General features: G+C 38.4%; 1 protein-coding gene across 5 annotated transcripts in view; it reads right to left on the bottom strand.

Moving 5' to 3' along the window:
* Window positions 1-18,018, bottom strand: part of GPATCH2L (G-patch domain containing 2 like) — a gene marked incomplete at its 5' end in the record, with an annotated part of 52,329 nt that overhangs the window by 17,416 nt on the left and 16,895 nt on the right. For 3 of the 5 annotated variants that reach the window (XM_081289061.1, XM_081289060.1, XM_081289058.1), the window contains 6 exons: window positions 4,345-4,430; window positions 6,479-6,533; window positions 7,604-7,671; window positions 11,182-11,261; window positions 13,001-13,177; window positions 17,945-18,009. In XM_081289061.1, coding sequence (XP_081145187.1) covers window positions 4,345-4,430; window positions 6,479-6,533; window positions 7,604-7,671; window positions 11,182-11,261; window positions 13,001-13,177; window positions 17,945-18,009 — 531 coding nt within the window. Of the gene's footprint in view, window positions 1-4,344; window positions 4,431-6,478; window positions 6,534-6,589; window positions 6,630-7,603; window positions 7,672-11,181; window positions 11,262-13,000; window positions 13,178-17,944; window positions 18,010-18,018 lie in introns of all 5 variants that reach the window. The other 2 variants (XM_081289059.1, XR_014021359.1) reach the window with 2 other exon arrangements.

The following is an 18,018-nucleotide window of genomic DNA, read 5'->3' as shown; positions in this document are numbered from 1 at the left end:
AACTGGTGACTTGTACATTTTACAAAGAGCAGACAGTAGCAATTGGTAAGTTCTAGTTAGTGTTTCCTATAGATAATAATGGTAAGAAAAGCTATCCATCACAATCAATCTCTCATTTTGGGAAAGGCTGCCTATAGCTATAGCTCTAGTCTCATCACAAATCTGTGACTGTGCCCTTGACAACAATACCCCTGCCTCTATCAGAGCACCAATCACACCATCTGCTGTTTGAGCAGCAGCAATTTTAAACACAAAGTATTACTACTTTAATGGTAAATCTCAGTACTAGCAACCAAAACAAACAAACAAAACAGTTAGTTTGTGAATTTTATCCACACACCCAGCCAACTATATAACTGTCCACTCATCTATCCAACAAGCCTCCAACCTCCCCATTTATCACTATGTGCTGGGCACTGTGCTAGATATTAACACTTTCCTTCATCTCCAGTGGCTTCTCCAAAGCGAAGTCTAGAGGCCTACCTCCCGTGAGGAGTCATGCTCATGATGCCAAAGTACAGAGATTGTGCCAATTCTGCAACGTGAGTCCTTATTAAGCAAACTACAAAGCATCGTCATTCAAACCATATGCATTTGGGATGACAGTTCTTAACCCTGGCTGCATATTAGCCACCTGAAGAGCTTTAAAATAATGCCAATGCCTGGGTCTCATTCCAGACCAACTAAATCAGAATCTCTGGAGGTGGGGCCCAGCATGGATATATTTTTTAAAGCTTCTCAGGTGATTCCAAAGGGCAATTCCAGGGTTGAAAACCCTAAACTAAGTATTTTTAGAGTGGTATTTCTGAAAACCCCTTAATTCACAAATCTATTAGATGGTATAAAGACCACAAAATTCCCCCTGCACCCACTGCCCGGCCATCTGAGCTGCATTAAAATGATACATCCATAGTGTTATCTTAAAATTACAGTCCCATTACTTTTTGTTTATAGCAATGAAATACTAAAAAAGAGGTTATTCATCGCTGCCTCCCTCCAGATGCCCCCAGGCCTATGCTGAGAACCCCGAGCTACATGTGGATCTTGAGGTGGCCTTGTTCTCATGCAATAGCTGAGTGCTTGGTAGAGTGCAACTGGCAGTGTCCAGGCAAGCAGCAGCCTCAGCTCAGTTCCAGGACAGGAGGGAACCTTCATAGTTCAGGCATGATTATCAGACTCTTTGTGCTCTTAAAGGAGAGTAATTATAGGCATGTGAAAAAAGGGAAGCTCTCCCGGAGGAACTCTTCCTCACATGCTTCCCAAGAGGCATGAGGGCCATTAAAAATTCCATGATGAAGAGGAAAAACAGCCTGGGAACAGCCAGGAGGCAATACAGCAAATTAATACACCAGCCCTCCTCGGGGAAAGCTGTGATAAAACAGGAAACACTTCTCTCTTTGCAAAATAAAATTATACCACTAATGATAACATAGTCACCACACACACGAATTGTTCTAATGATGGGTGTAAAATTCCCACTGCTGCCTAAATGCTTTGAAAGAAATATTTTCTTACTACAAATAAAATGGGACAAGAAAAAGAAAAAATTTCCATTCAAAACACTTTTTAACATAGTCACTCAGCTGCCTCTTCTCTGCCATCACTCCTCGTTTACATTCCCTCCTTGGGGCCAGGCTTTTGTTAAATGGTCACCTCTTCACAAAACCCACTGCCCTGTTCCAAGTCCAATCTCCTCAGTCCCTCACACTGGAGATGGACTGCACCTTCTCCACTGACCTCTTGCTAGGCGGGGGTACCCCCAAGAATTTAAGTCTTTCATCATTCACATTTCCTGGAAACTGCATAGAGGTCACTTGTGCTGATTATTTCCCACAGAGAAGTGGTTGCTAAGCTTGACTGACTGATCCTCATTCAGTAAAAACTCTGAGGAAATAGTTATTATATATAATACATTATGTGTGTGCATATTATGTACGTACACATTAAACATGTGCTAGTAGACAAATAGGTATACAGTTTAAAACAAAAAAACTTCAAAGATAAACTAATAAATAAATGTGAAGTTTAAAAAAGTTTTTTACCCCTACCTTCAAGAACTTCTTGCATGCAACTTAGAACTCACCAGCCTGGGAATGCTACCCAGGAGTAAGGACAAAGATTATCCATAATTGTTCACAGTTTCTCTCCTTTGCTTTTAGCAGTGGTCTAAAGCAATAGCCAGTATTTCCCTAGAGCCAAGTGTACCAAAGCTCGGCTGAGACTTCCTAGTATTTCCAAGCCCATCCACAAGCAAGCCAGGTAAAGGAATGAAGATAATGATGTGGATAATGAGATACACAAAGAAATAAGAAACTGCCACCTATCCCAGCCAGAGGGCTGAGACTTTTAAAGGAATTAAAATCCAAGGAAAGTACTGATATTGACCCTAGCACAGCACAGCTCTAGGCAGCAGAGGAAAAGGGAAGAGGGCAAAGTAATCTGCTTTGAGTACTGGATATGACAGGGTGAAGCTCATAAGCTCATACCTTCTTCCCAGAGTATACACAGCCATTAATTTGTTTGGTATCAAGACAAAAAGCTAGAGGACTGCTCTCCCATGCAGTGAACTTTTTTTTTTTTTTTTTTTTTTTTGGTTACTGGGGATTGAACCCAAGGGCACTCAACCACTGAGCCACATCCCCAGCCTTTTCATATTTTATTTAGAGACAGAATCTCACCAAGTTGCTCAGGGACTTGCTAAGTTGCTGAGGCTAACTTTGAACTCACCATCCTCCTACCTCAGGGTATTACAGGTGTGTGCCACCACACTTGGCTTGGAGTGAACTCTTGAGGCTTTCTGAGCATCACCACCTCTAAGAAAATCTCCCCTAAACCTTTAAGTTAGGGCTCTCCTCTGTACTTTGTATCATCCAGATACAAATCACTATTGCAACTGTCAGTTTCTATAACTGACTTTCCCACAAGAATATAAGCTCCTTTAGGGAAGTACCTGAAAAAGAGGCTGGCACATGGTAGGGAGTCAGCAAATGTTGAACGAATGAGTGATGAGTAAACAGCATGATACTGAAGGAAAGGCCTTACGGTGGCAGTTTACATAGGCCCACAATTTTCTACATTCTTATTAACACCATTTACGATGAACTCTCTTTTTTTTAAGTTGTAGATGGAAACAATATCTTGATTTATTTTTATGTGGTGCTGAGGATTGAACCCAGTGCCTCACACATGGTAGGCAAGCGCCCTATCACTGAGCCACAACCCCAACTCCTAATTGTCTCTTTTCAAAAGATTTTTCCCCACTGAAATGCTACTTCTCCAAGTAGAAAGAGCTGGCAGTAGGTTATGGTACACAGTTCCAACTACTTCTATAAAAGAACAACTTCTTTGTGTAGCCTGCACCCAAAATTTATGAGTATATCTATTTAAGAATTTATTAGAAAGAAGGAAAATCATCAGAACTTGAAAATAAATTCTTTATGTTACCAGAAATAATAATTCTAAGGTCCACCAGTTAGCTGCTCTTTTGTCCACAATAAGCCTGCTGAGGAATTCTATAAAACTATATGTACTTTCCATGAAACCTAAATTAAGAAAATTCACAATGAGAGGCATAAGATTCATTCATTTGACAATACCAGACACCTAACAAGTGCCAGACACAGATGCTAGGGGGAATTATTAGACAATAAGGCAAGATCCCTGCCCTTTGAAGCTGCTATTCTAGTGCAAGAGACATGTGGGGGAAAAAAAAAACACCTAATACGTAAAAGCATTACAGATTGTGGTAAGAGCTAAACAGGAAGGAAACACAATGAGCAGAGAGTACTGCAGGTTGCCCCTTTAGGAAGGTGGTCTGAGTGGTCCTCCCTGAAGAGGTAACAACTGAGTTGTGGTGAGTAGGACCTCGAAGAGATTTCCAAGCAAAAGAAACAAGAGTGAAGGTCTGAGGCAGGAAAAGCCTGTTCTTTTTGAAGAACAAAATGGAGCTCTCCAGTGCAGATGGATCTCTTCCCCAGAGAGGGGGAAGAATTATATGAAAGGAGGCTGGACAAGTAGGCAGAAATCAGATTATGCAGGGTTTTGCAGGTCATGGCAAGGAACATTAATAATGTTCTTTGAAGATGGGGCTTTTAGCAGCAGAAATAATATGGAATATGAGCCAGAAGACTGAGGTCACAGTTGAGACTTAATCACATACTAGCCATGTGACCACAGCAAAGACACCTCAGCCCTCAGCCTCAGTTTCTGCATCTGTAAAACATCTATTTATCTCTGAAGGTTGTATGGATAAAATTGGACCTATATACAAACTTTATAATCTGAAGTGTTATAAAAGAAGAAAATAATGTCCAGAAGAAAATAACAGTCACTAAACAACAATACCTGGCAGAGCAGTGTGCTGGTGAACATCTTCGATGAGAAGCATCAGCAAGAACATCCAGGGAGTAAAGAGGAGAAAGGGGATTAAACTGTGGGGATAAATAAGATTTTTTTAGTAAGGTTTAAATGAAAGAGACCTGTTCCCAAAGGGCAGCCTACTATTTACTTTTCTTTGACTATCCAATTCTCTGTCGTACTAACATAGACACCATTCCATAAGGTTGTGCACAGTTAATAGTGTGCCCAGGAGTGTGGCATAACTCATCTAGCACATCTCCAAAGAAAAAACTTCCTTGTTAAACAATAGTTCTTCAAAAACTTCTGATACCCAGTAAATATTTAAATGGCACAAGAGTGTATTTTCCCAACTAGCATCACAGGAACTTACATCTAATGATTATCAACTGTTTATCAGCCCCCTTTCCCAAGAAGACTAGTGCAAAATTACCTTTTTTGTTCCTTTATTCTGACAAATGTTTTTAACAGTAACTAGTGAGCACAGACCAGCAGCACAGTATAGCAAAAAGAGACTATACTACACTACACTAGAATTGAAATACCTAATCTCAGTCCATCAAGTCGCTCAGTGTTTAAAATGACAAAGCCTCTTTGAGTTGTATTATCCTCATCTGCAGATTATATGTTACAGGGTTTTTGTTTGTTTGTTTGTTTTTTAAAGGCTAACTGAAATGTTGCTTTAAGGTTTCAAAATAATTTCAACTTTTCATCTGTAAACATTTACTGACCTCAAAAGGTAAGCCATGAGGAACAGAGTAATAGTTCAGTGGTGGAGTACACGCTTAGCATGTGCAAAGCCTTGGGTTCATCTCCAGCACAAAAACAAAAAGGGGGCTGTGAGGGTCAAATGGAATACAGTATGTGTAAAAGTACCTTGCTTTATGTTTGTTAGCTTTCTTTGGACTTTTCCCAAAATAGCCCATTGTCAGCAACTTAATGCATCTTAAGATTGAAAGAGGGTTGGGCTATAGTTCAGTGGCAGAGCACTTCCTAGCATGTGAGAGGCACTGGGTTCAATCCTTAGCACCACATAAAAATGAACAGATAAAATAAAGGCATTCTGTCCATCTACAACTACAAAACAATTTCTAAAAAAGATTGGAAGAACTCTGAATGACAACTTCAAAGAATATAAGAATGTATACTAAGCCATAAAGGTGCTGGACCCAGTTCTACTTGCTGTATGACTTTGGGCAAACATTTTACAATACATGGACCTCCAGTTCCTCATTTGTACTTAACAGATCTGTAGTAGGTGATGACCACAGGTATCCTTCTGCCTTTGAATTCTCTGATATGAACATGATCAGAGCTCTAACTTAAGAATACCTAAACAGCAGTCTGTCACATGTTGCCTTCGTGATTTTTTCCTTACCTGACTCCCTACTACATACTGTTTACCTAGTACTTTTCTTTATGCCAATTATTTTAACATGGACTTGTCCTAACTATGTTTCCAAGAAGTGACAAGTTTGATGTAGTGATTACATTTCTTTGAATACATAACTTAAAATTATGTGAAATCAACTCGTGAGATGATTACATCTTTCACTGCTTTAGTACGTTTTGAAACAGCAACTTTACAATGAAAGTTCCAAGTCTAAAATGTACGTCAATTTGGTATGCTACTAAGTAGTCCAAAAAACAAACCAACCACTGAGCAACAGAAGCCTGAAAATTTTTACCCATCAGTCTTCATCAATTCTACAACTCATTACTAAGATAAAGAAACCCCTATCCCGCCCAAAATGAAAGAGTTTCAAACATGAATAAACCTAACAGTAGCCACTATGAGCAATTTTTAGATAGTGAACTCTAGCAGCTCTACCCTCTTCTGCTTCAGATGTCAAGGTTTCATTCAGTAAAGGACTTCACAACTTCACAGTACAGGATTCTGGTGCTAAACTAAACCATAAGCAGATAAGATTCACTCTACTTTCTTACTACAAATTAAAAAATAAAAATAAAAACAGAATCCCCTTGAAAAGTAAGAAACTGACAATCATGGGTAAACCTCAAAAGGAGGAAGTGTCTACGATTCTCATCAGTAAGTATCAGATATTCTTGGGGAACAGTCCTCTGAGAAAGTCAGAATAACGTAGGGAAAAGGAAACCTTACCTCTTGTGCACAGGCAGAAATGTGAGGAAAATCAGAAGCCAATGTTTTATTCTTTCTAAAGAAAAGGAAATCAAATGACAAAATAAAGATGATAAGGAAAAGTGATCTTACCTGATTTCGATCTCTTTTCCCAGCTGATGGTAACCAGAAACTAAAGAGAGGGAGAGAATAACAGGGAAGAAAACAATAAAAGAAGTGGTAGAAAATTACAGAGGGGAGAAGATAAACAGATGGAATAATGAAGTGAAGACAAAGAAAATGGGAGAAGACACAACTGGAGGAGAAAGGACAAAGACTATATGTGAATTTTTTGGCTGAAAGAAACTCTTCAGGGCTGGGGTTGTGGCTCAGTGGTAAATGTCTGCCACCTGGCACGTGCAGGGCGCTGGGTTCAATCCTCAGCACCACGTAAAAATAAATAAAATAAGGGTTAAAAAAAAAAGTAACTCTTCAAAGCCTCATAATGGAATGTAAATGACTGGGCAGACTACAATAAACCCAAGGTCACAGAGCAACATCAATGTTCTCTCTGCTGTGCAATGACAATGGGAGTTTCAGTTCAAGAGGGGCTTAAAGGGGCATAAACCATGTACACATCTTGCCTATTTTTTTTTCCTATTTTATAAATTAAAAATCAGACTGGGCTGAATTACAAGATCATAACTGGGTACTAACCATAAGTCATACAGGCAAGAAACATGGCAGAGCCAACCATGCTAGGTGACAAGGCTCTCATTAAGAATGTGTAGATGATTCTCCTATAGCTACATACAGGCTTTCCACTGCACTTATCAAAGTGATTAGACAGAAGAGATTTTCTCTATAAAGAGCTCTGAAAATGGGAAAAAATACAGAATAGAGAAAAATCACTCATTTAAAAACAAGAGGTAGAAATGTTGGCAGGCATTAATGTAACACCTAGAAACATAAAAACCAAGAAAATACAAACTAGTCTAGAAAGAAAATCATTGTCATGGTTCTGGCCATCTTAACTATTATAAAGAACGTATCTTTTAGATCACCTCTTTCAGCTCTGTAGCCTGACACTAGGTTGCTTCATAAAACCTCCTCTACTTCCTTCTCCAAAGAACAGTGTGCACAGCCAGTAAACACTTCAGCACTTACTCTTTCTGCCGGGGGTCACTGATGATATGGCTTATCCTCTCAGTACCCAGAGTACTTATGCTGGACTCCTAAAAAGGCAAGGAAAAAAAGAGTAATATCCCACCACAGAAGCAAATATACAAAGTACAATGTTTCTAAGCTCACACTTTCCCATAATTGTGCCACCTGAAGCAACCTCAAATGAACAGCTCAAATGTCTTTTTTTTTTTTTTTGTTACCCTTGGGGATCAAGCCCAGGGCCTCACAATGCTAGACAAATGCTCTACCACTAAGCTACACTTCCAGCCCTCTCTATATTGAGACAAGGTCTTGCTAAATCTCCCAAGCTAGGTTCACATTTGCAATCTCTTGCCTCAGCCTCCTGAGTAGCTGGGATTACAGGTGTGTGCCATAGGACCCAGTTCAAATGTCAATCTTGTAACCCAATAGCAACTCTAATTTTTTTTAATGGGAATCTATCTGAAAAGTATTACATGTTATCCTTATTAATTCTCTACTGATCCAAAGACATTATAAATAGTGTTTAATGTGATTTTTATTCTAATTGATATATACAACCTAAAAATTATACACATTAGTAGGTACCATAGTGATACTTCAATACATGTATACATCGTTTCTTTATGCATACTGTGGTTACTAACGTATATAGCAGAAACACTTTTGCAGAAAATTCAACAGCAGCCAATATTTAACAGGCCAGCACACCAAGTTGAGTCAGCCATGTGAGTGTAGCCCCACTCACGTGAGAAAATTTCACAGTGGGAAAATAAATGAGTTCTCACTGGTAAACCCTAAATAGCTGCTAACTAAATGAATACATATCACAGGACTTTTGTGATTTATAAAAATTGTCACCCTGTACCTAATCCATTTAACAACATCTCAAAGTAAAAACAGAAACTTAAACTTGTAAAAGCTGACTTGTAAATTCAGGATTGTCAAGACTATAATGTGAACACTTACCCATAACACTATAAGCAATTCAGAAACTAATCATCTCCAAAAAATTGGAAAATAGCAGAAGGCACTCACTGTTCATTGATCTTGAGTACGTTCATAATGACTATCTATTACCTAAAAAAGGACACCAACCCCTATGTGAATAATGGTTACACACTTGTGTGTGTTAAGAGAACATGAGTCATGAATGTCAAGATTGGCAAGACTGTTACTCAAACACATTTGTTTCTGGACAAGTATTGTTATCTGTACTCATTATGTGTATGGACTAGCCTAAACATTAGGATACATATTTTAACAGAACCCCTGGCTATAGAAAAATTAATCTGAGGTCAGATTCTGGAAAAGAGTGTAGCTAAATGACCAGGTTTCACACATGCATTTTTCATATTTCTTATTCCTACAGCTATACCTCCAACTTACAGACACAGAATGGTAGGGGGCCAAGGGAAAAGATGGGTGAAAAATGAGCCATTTGCTACAGCAGAAAAATTATTAACTTAAAATGCCGTAATGTTTAAATTTACAGTTTATTACTGTGTAAATTACAAGCAGTACTTTGCGTAATTAGCAGCTCGCTGGCAAGGAGCTGTGAATGAAACTCATTATTTATGATTACAATTTAGAAAAAGAGGAGAGAGGCTGGGGAAGGGGAAAAAGGGGGGCAGAGCAGTGACCTCTGCTAGAAATGACAAATATCCCTTTAAGGTGATGAAGATGAATTAAACAAGTAAATATTATCCTATTCATTTGAAATCATTAGAGGCTTGTCCAATAGGCCCTAGTTCCCTCCCAGGCAAGCTGAAGTCAGTTGGTGATGAACTGACTCACTTCCATGGAAGTAGAAGGCTCTTATTTTATAAGAGCTGAAAGAAAGAAAAGCAGGTGGTAGGGAGAACCTCATCTGTCCAACCTAACCAATAAAGAGAAAAAGTGTTCCCCACTCCTAACCTCTTACCTCCCTCAACCATATATACTTCTATTCCAGTAGCTGTCCTATAAACTCCCAAAACAGCAAACACAGCACTCTATTAATAGTCTCAAAAGTGAATGATCCAAAAAGATCAAGTTATCATTCTTCCAATAATCAAATCTTACTACTTAGTGAGATTCAAATTAGAATTTAAAAATAAGGAGTAAGAATCTGAGTTGTCTACAAATAAACAGCCTCATTTCTTTTGCATGGCTAAAATTTCAGAATACAGTTCCCTGAAGCCTGGCATAGTGGCACACACCTGTAATCCTAGCTATGAGGCTGAGGCAGAAGGATCACACGTTTGAGTGAACCTGGGCAACTCAGTAAGACCCCATCTTAAAAAAAAAAAAAATGTAAAGGAGACTAGAGATGTAGCTCAGTGATAAAGCACCCCTGGGTTCAATCCCCAGTACTGGGGCAGGGTGCACCAGTCCCTTAAGAGAAGTCAGACTATGGCCGACTGCTATATACCTAGCTCAGCACAGAGCCTATATAGCAGGCATTCTAAATGCTGAGAGAACAAACAAATCAATGCTCTCAAATGTCTCTCCTTCTTATCCCTCACCTACCTTCATCTTCAAGTAAGTATTAGCCCTTGTCTTTGCCTGTCTCTTGGTCTCAAAGCTAGAGTAAAAAATAAAAAAAAATAAATAAAGTAGCTCTGGATTCCAATATCTATTCTGTCACTACAATCCAGGTAACATCAGACATTACTTAAATTCTTTGAACCTAAGTTTTCCTCATCCATAAAAGGAACTTTCAGGGCTGGGGTTGTAACTCAGCGGCAAAGCGCTCGCCTAGCATGTGCGAGGTCCTGGGTTTGACCCTCAGCACCACATAAAAATAAGTAAATAAAATAAAGGCATTGTGTCCAACTACACCTAAAAAATAAATTTTTTTTTTTTTTTTTTTTTTTTTAGAATTTTTTTTAATATTTATTTTTTAGTTCTCGGCGGACACAACATCTTTGTTTGTATGTGGTGCTGAGGATCGAACCCGGGCCGCACGCATGCCAGGCGAGCGCGCTACCGCTTGAGCCACATCCCCAGCCCCAAATAAATATTTTTTTAAAAAAAGAAACTATTAACATTTTGACAAGATCGTAGGGAGGAGTGAAATAAGCCAAGTGTCTATCACAGTCTTGGCTAAGCAGAACTAGAGACCGTAGAGACTCCTCTCTTGTGGCCAAGGAAGGGATATTGTAATTTGATAACAGAGATTTTTGTTTTGTTTTAATGAATTCTAGGATAAAAAGACCAAAGTTAGAATATAACAAAGAAACATTCCTTAACACACAAGTTGTTAAAGGGCCAAGAGTATTTTAACTTAAACCATAATAATGATGAATAATCAAAAGTGCAGAGAGACAAGAGATCAGGCCTGTAGATGCATTCACAATAGAGGCTGTGAAGAGAATATCTGCTTTGTCAGAACTCCTGTGTGGATTACATTTTTATCATTTATGTGTGTATAAACTTAAATCCTACATAATGTTCACTCTTGCAAACTCCCCAAACATTCCAGTTGGCTTCCCTAACACCAGGGAGTTCTATAGCATCTTTGATCACCAATAGGATACACAAATCCCATGGGGAGTTTCATCTTCCTAGGGCACCCAGGAAACCATGAAAGCTGTCACCTTCCCAACCAGCCTTCTTCGCCCCTTTCTGAGGCATCGTGCTGCAGCCCCTGGCAGACGATTCAAACGAGCATGGTATCCTGGAAAAAGAAGGCCTCGGTTACTGAATGTGGAAAATCCATACACAGGGAGATGTTTCTAGTACACTGGAGCCCTTACACCCAGGATCTTCACAATGTTATTTGCCAAGGACTTGTTCCCATGTCTTTGTCACTAGCTGAATGATCTTAGGCACACCATTCACCTTTTACCTAGGCATCCGCACCTACATACTTGGTCCTACTTTATAGAGTTGTTTTGAAGACCCAATGAAATAGCATATGGAAGGTTCTTTATAAACTGCAAATGCTATGTAAATATAAGGTATATTAACAATTTTTAATTTTAAATTAAATGCTAGTTACAATCTCAAAAGCATTCTAATATTACAAAGTAATGGTGAAAAGAGAATGTACACTAAAACCCCATTTTCTTTTTTTTTTTTTTTAATATTTATTTTTTAGTTGTAGTTAGACATGATATCCTTATTTTATTTATTTTTATGTGGTGCTAAGGATCAAATCCAGGACCTCGCACATGCTAGGCAAGCGCTCTACCGCTGAGCCACAACCCCAGCCCTAAAAACCCCATTTTCTTAACTGTTCTATGTGTTCCCCACACAGAAAGAACAGGAAGAATTCACACAACAATGTTATCAATGACATGGTTTCTGGATCTGGGATTGCAAGCCATTTGTTTTTTGTTTTTTTTTTTTACTTTTTGTGCCTATGTTAAGTGGTCCAAAAAGAACTTATAGAAATGTTCATTGAAGGGGGCTGGGGATATAGCTCAGTTGACAGGGTGCTTGCCTAGCATGCACAAGGCCCTGGGTTCAATCTCCAGCACCATAAAACAGGAAAAATAAAAAAGAGAAGAAAAAAAGAAATGTTCATTGAAATGTTTGATAGAATTTAATAGGGTAGCAAAGAATGTGCCTCAGCCAGGCAATAATCTTTACCAAGTATCCACTGCTTTGAGAAAGTCTACCAAACTCCAAAATTCATCAAAATAAAATCCTATTTCACAGGTATTTATAGCTCTTAGTGTAACCCTGACCACCTACAATAATCAACAAATACTTGATAACTGACTAATAGGTTGATTATTGGTTACTGGGAATCCTAAAGTTATAAATTTACAGAACTAAAGAACCCCCCCCCCAAAAAAAAAAAAACCAGTTTTGTTCAACTTCACATATCTTAAGCAAGGCCCCTGAAACTGAAGGAAATGAAGCAACCACAGAGGTAGCAGAAAGTACCAAAGAATAACATGACATTTCCTTCTCCCCGTCCTGGGCTGGGTTTTTCACCCCACTGTGCTACCTTCACAATTGAAAAAAAAAAAGCAAAAGAAAAGGACATATATTTATGCTTAAGTATGCAATAACAGAATCATTAAAATAAAAATCATCCATTTAAAAAGTACCATTGCACCTTGTAGGTGGATGTTCTTACTGAAATCTGTTCTTTTCCAAGAGACAGATTTCCAATGAATAGTCAATAACCCATCATTACAGCAGAGCAAGCAGCTTGGCAAGCTGAAGAAATGCCTTGTTAATATATATTCTAAGAATCTTCACAGATTGAATCAGGTAAGAATGCAGAGAATCTCAAGCTAAGACTCACCCTTGAATCCTCCAGAAACCCCTGAATGGTGTACTATCTCCACCATTCAGATAGTACCGCATGCTTAGAGGCATGAGTATCCTTGACAATGACATGATTCCTCCCAAAAAGAACTACGAAGGCATGAATTATATTTTAGTTTTCTCCAAACTTACCTCTTTGAGCTGGTCGAGAAGGTAAAAGGAACGTGGAATCTGAAAGTTTATCCAGTCCAGAATCCATTCTTTCTACTTCAGCGCAACGATCAGAAGTCCACTTAGGCAGAAGATTAGGGACAGTGAATCCTGGAACACATTCTCCTTCATAGAACCAATCACTCTGTTCATCATCCCCTAAAGCAAACAGACCATATCATGAGCTGGAATTTTAACATCCATGGGGGGGGGGGGGGGGGGCGGGGAGGAAGATGACTTCTCAGCACTACAGTTTTTATTATATTTTTAAATAAATCAAAGTACCAAAAAATTGTTCTGGAAAACATTATGATGAAAACTGGGACATCAAACTAGTTCCCCTGAATGTCATATTATGCTAGACTGGACAACTTTAATAATAAAAACTAATAAGACTACACTTACTAAGACTTTACAGTCTATAAGAATCCATGCTGAAAATCTATAAATATGTTATTTCTTCCAAGTCCTACACTAACTCTAACGTACAATGAGAAATTATGGTTGTTAGTAAATGATGAAGCAAGAATTTGAAACAAAAGCCTAATTAATTCCAAAGCCTGATGTCTTTTCCACAAAAAAATAAACTGCCCCCTTCCCATTTTCCATGGCATAGATAAACCTAGGGGCTCAAAATCCAATTCAAACTAGTTGTTTCTGAGGATTTTTTTTTTCTCTTGGTTCTCAAGTATTTGCTCAAGATTTCCAATAATAGACAGACACACACACACACACACACACACACACAAAAAAAAAAAAAAAACTGAACTAGAAGTAACTTGTGAGATTATCTATAAACCAGCAGACTTCAACCTGTGTTCACTAGATGCCTGGCACAGGAGCTCCCTAAAAGAACGCTGCCAAGGCATAAGAAGAGGCTGAGTGGATTGGGCTACCAACCTCCAGTTCTTCTGGAATCATGCTTTAACCAAAGAGGCTCAGCTGTCTTATAATTTGAGATTCTATATATAGTTCTGTTTCGAGAAGAAAAAGGAGAGTGCTCTCTTTATCTGCATTTCTCAATACTATTAGGAAGTCCCTATATGCTAGGCAATGTGTTAGGTATTATGGTTGCAAATAATCACACAATTCCTCCCTTTGGAAAGCTTCAAAGGAAAGAATACTATAAATAATAACTTAATATGGCAAATGATAAAAAAGCAATAAATACAAGGAACCACAAGAGCATAAAGACTATAAAGATTATCAGTTAGAATCCTTTAGGAAGCATGCACATTTAAATTGGGTGCCTGAGGACAATTTAAAGAAGTGACTATTTACAAAGGTATAGATGTACAGATAAGGAAAACACCAAGGGATGCTAAAGCCCAGAGCCAGCACAGAAGGGCATTTTACAAGTACTCGACATGGAGTGGCAAGGAAAAGAATGGTTAACAAGGACTACAGAAAGAACTGTAGCCATTGGTGCACATTGCCAAACAGGAGTGATATTCTTCTGTAGAGAAACAAAATCAGTGCCAATAGGCCACCTAACAGGGAGCCAGAGAAAGCTATCATGAAATGTGGTAGTTTTCCAAGTTCTGACTGCCCCTACAACAGAATAATTTATCCTTGTCCTCTGCCCTTCACCAGTGGAATCTACAGTGCCTTCTCCTGGGGCAGAGCATGCTTCCTTAACCTGCTGAACTGGACTTGGTCAATTCACTTGCTATAAGAAGCAGAACATTAACAGACGTGATTCAACAAAGACTTTAACTATGCACACAAACATGGTCTGGATGGGTCACTTGGCAATTGTCTTCTGCCATAAGAAGTGAATGCTGCATTTAGCCAGCTCCATTACCCTAAAAAGATGAGCCCAGGCAAGATCAGTTGAACTACAGCCAACCCATAAACCCACAGCAAGAAATAAATGTAAACTACTGATATCTGGGGGCTGTTACGTAGCATTATCACAATAAAAACTTGATAAATAACAACAAATCTCATATACCTCTCTCTAAACTTCTGCAGATGCTCAACAAGAAATTGGGGGAGGGGGAGACGAGACACTGATACAGTCCATGACTTTGCCCTGGAGGGGCTCAAAAGGAGTACTCTTTCTTGGTGGATGACCAGCCATTCAAGGAAAGATGAGGGTGAGATTTCAGAGAGAAAGACCCATGTGAACAAAGGCACAGAAGCAGGCAATAACATGGCTTTTTGTGCTGAGAACTCTTAAACATCTAAGTATCACCAGAATGTGCAAAGTTGAGGCAGAGACAAAGTGGAGAGCTGGGCTACAGAATATTCTACATCTTTCATGATAAATCAAGCAATTCTTATTAATGGAAAGACTTTCAAAGGCCCAAAAACTTTACCTGCTGTAATGGGTCCACACTTTGTTCCAACTCTGTATAATTATGTATCATAGTCTTTAAAAAGAATAGTATAAACATTTTTTCATATTTTTGTTGGCCATCTGCATTGCATCTTTTGAGAAGTGTCCGTTAAGCTCTATGCCCATTTATTAATTGGGTTTTTTTTTTCTTTAGTGTTAAAATTTTTTGAGTTCCTTATATATTCTGGATACTAATCCTCTGTCAGGAAGCAGCAGGCAAAGGTTTCTCCCATTCTGTAGGCCCTCTCCTTTGCTGTGCAGAAGCTTTTTAATTCGATGCCATCCCTCTTACTGATTCTTGGTTTTATTTCTTGTACTTTTGGTGGGACTGCAAATTAGTACAACTGCTCTGGAATGCAGCATAGCGATTCTTCAAAAGACTAGGAATGGAAACACCATATGACCCAGTTATTGGTATTTATCCTAAAAAACTAAAATCAGCATACTATAGTGATGCACACACATCAATGTTTATAACAGTGCAACTTAATGGTCAAGTTATGGAACCAGCCCAAGTGCCTATCAACACATGAATGGATAAAGAAAATGTGGTATATATTAACAATGAAGTTTTACTCAGCCATAAAGAAGGATAAAATTATAGCACCTGTTGATAAATGGATGGAACTGAAAAACATGCGAAGTGAAATAAGCCAGACTCAGAAAGTCAAGGGTTCAATGTTTTCTCTCATATGTGGAAAACAGATCAAAATAAGGAAAAAAGGGAGAGAGAATTCCATGAAAATAGAAGGGAGATCAGTGAAGCAGAGAAAGGGACTAATGAGGAGGAAGGAAGGACAGGAAAAGGGAAGAATGGTTGACTGAAATTGACCAAATTATGCTATGTACATATATAAATATGCCACAATGAATTTCACCTTTATGTTATATCTATAAAGCACTAATTTAAAAATATATAAATAAATAAAGAGAAAGAAGACCAGTAGACTAGAGGAAGGAGAATCGATAAGGAGGAGAGGAGGAAAAGAGGAAGTACCAGGTACTAAAGTGGAGGAAATTACATTCTAGGTATATGTTATGTCACAATGAATCCCAGTATTATACATAGCTATAATGCACTAATAAAGCATAAAAAGGTATATCATGCTACTTCACAGCACTATAGTAAAAGCAAAGAAAAAAGAGAAATATTAGTAACTCTGAATGATATCACCATATCATGAATGGAAGACAACCAGATTTTTCTCAGTATGAGAAAAGAATTAAGATCCTAGCTAGAACCAACCTGTACATGCACACAGTTCCTAAGGCACCCTTTATCCCTCAGAATCAGAGAAAGAGAAATTTACTCATAAGAACCTCCCTTATGGTAGGAAGCTCAATAACTCCACAGGGATAAAACAGTTTCATCTGTTTCTATGCCAATTACTCTGAGGTATGAATGAGATGCCCCCCACACAGTACCTTTTCTTTTCTTTCTTTCTTTTTTTTTTAAACACAGTACCTTTTCAAAATCAGAACTTGGATGCTTGAGTTACTGGGAAGCCTAACTGGATCAACCTAGAAATGTGGCCACTGTGCCTCTGTTATTTAAACACTTAATTCTTGGAGAAAAATTATTAGATTTCAGAACTAAAAGAGACTTTAGAAATCTATGAATTCGGGCTGGGGATGTGGCTCAAGCGGTAACGCGATCGCCTGGCATGCGCGGGGCACTGGGTTCGACCCTCAGCACCACCTAAAAATAAAGATGTTGTGTCCACCAAAAGCTGAAAAATAAATATTAAAAAATTCTTTCTTCTCTATTAAAAAAGAAATCTATGAATTCTTATTGTAAATTAAGAAAACTATCCAAAAAGATTACGTGAAATTCTTATTGGCACACTAAGCAAGAGAACAAGAATTTTGTAAATACCCTTAGACCACTGCAAAATCTCAAATTACTACTTATGTAGTAAAAATAAAGAACTGACAATTAACATACACTAGTCTTCTTCATAGGTCTCTATACTAACCTTCAGGAGTTTTAACTTGAGAAAAACATTTTATATAATATATTCACCCGGAACGCTATAAACATTATAAATAAAGTAAAATTCTCCCTCTGTAATAAAAATATCTCATATATCTCAGCAAAAAAAAAAAAAAAGACAGTAGTGCATGAGGATACTTCTTGGTTCTAAACCCCCAAACAATGATTCTCAAAATCTGAATTACCTGCATAAAAATCATGCTTGTGGAAAATGCAGATTCCCCGGGCTGGGGATGTGGCTCAAGTGGTAGCGTGCTCGCCTGGCATGCACACAGCCCTGGGTTTGATCCTCAGCACCACGTACAAATAAAGATGCTTGTTGTGCCGCCAAAAACTAAAAAAATAAATATTAAAAATTTAAAAAAAAAAAAAAAAAAGAAAAGAAAATGCAGATTCCAGAGCCAATTCTAGACCTACTTGATTTCTAAGTCAGGAATCTACAATTTTAGCAGTCCCTCAGGTGACTCTCCATGCCATAAAGCTTGAGAACCACTACCACAAACAATCATTCTACTGTCAGTGAGTCACCCCTAGTCATTTGCATCTTCCCATCAATAATGAACCCGTGTCCCAAAGCTGGGATCCAAATTACCTTGCCGTCCTTCATCATTGGTGAAGAGCCCAGTGTCACTGCTACTACACACACTGCTGGTTTCACTGAAAAAA

This window comes from Spermophilus citellus (assembly GCF_964194105.1).
Source record: "Spermophilus citellus genome assembly, chromosome: 4".
Lineage (NCBI taxonomy): Eukaryota > Metazoa > Chordata > Mammalia > Rodentia > Sciuridae > Spermophilus > Spermophilus citellus.
The sequence above is the reverse complement of the archived record's forward strand: the minus strand, read 5'-3'. Positions and strand labels throughout refer to the sequence as shown.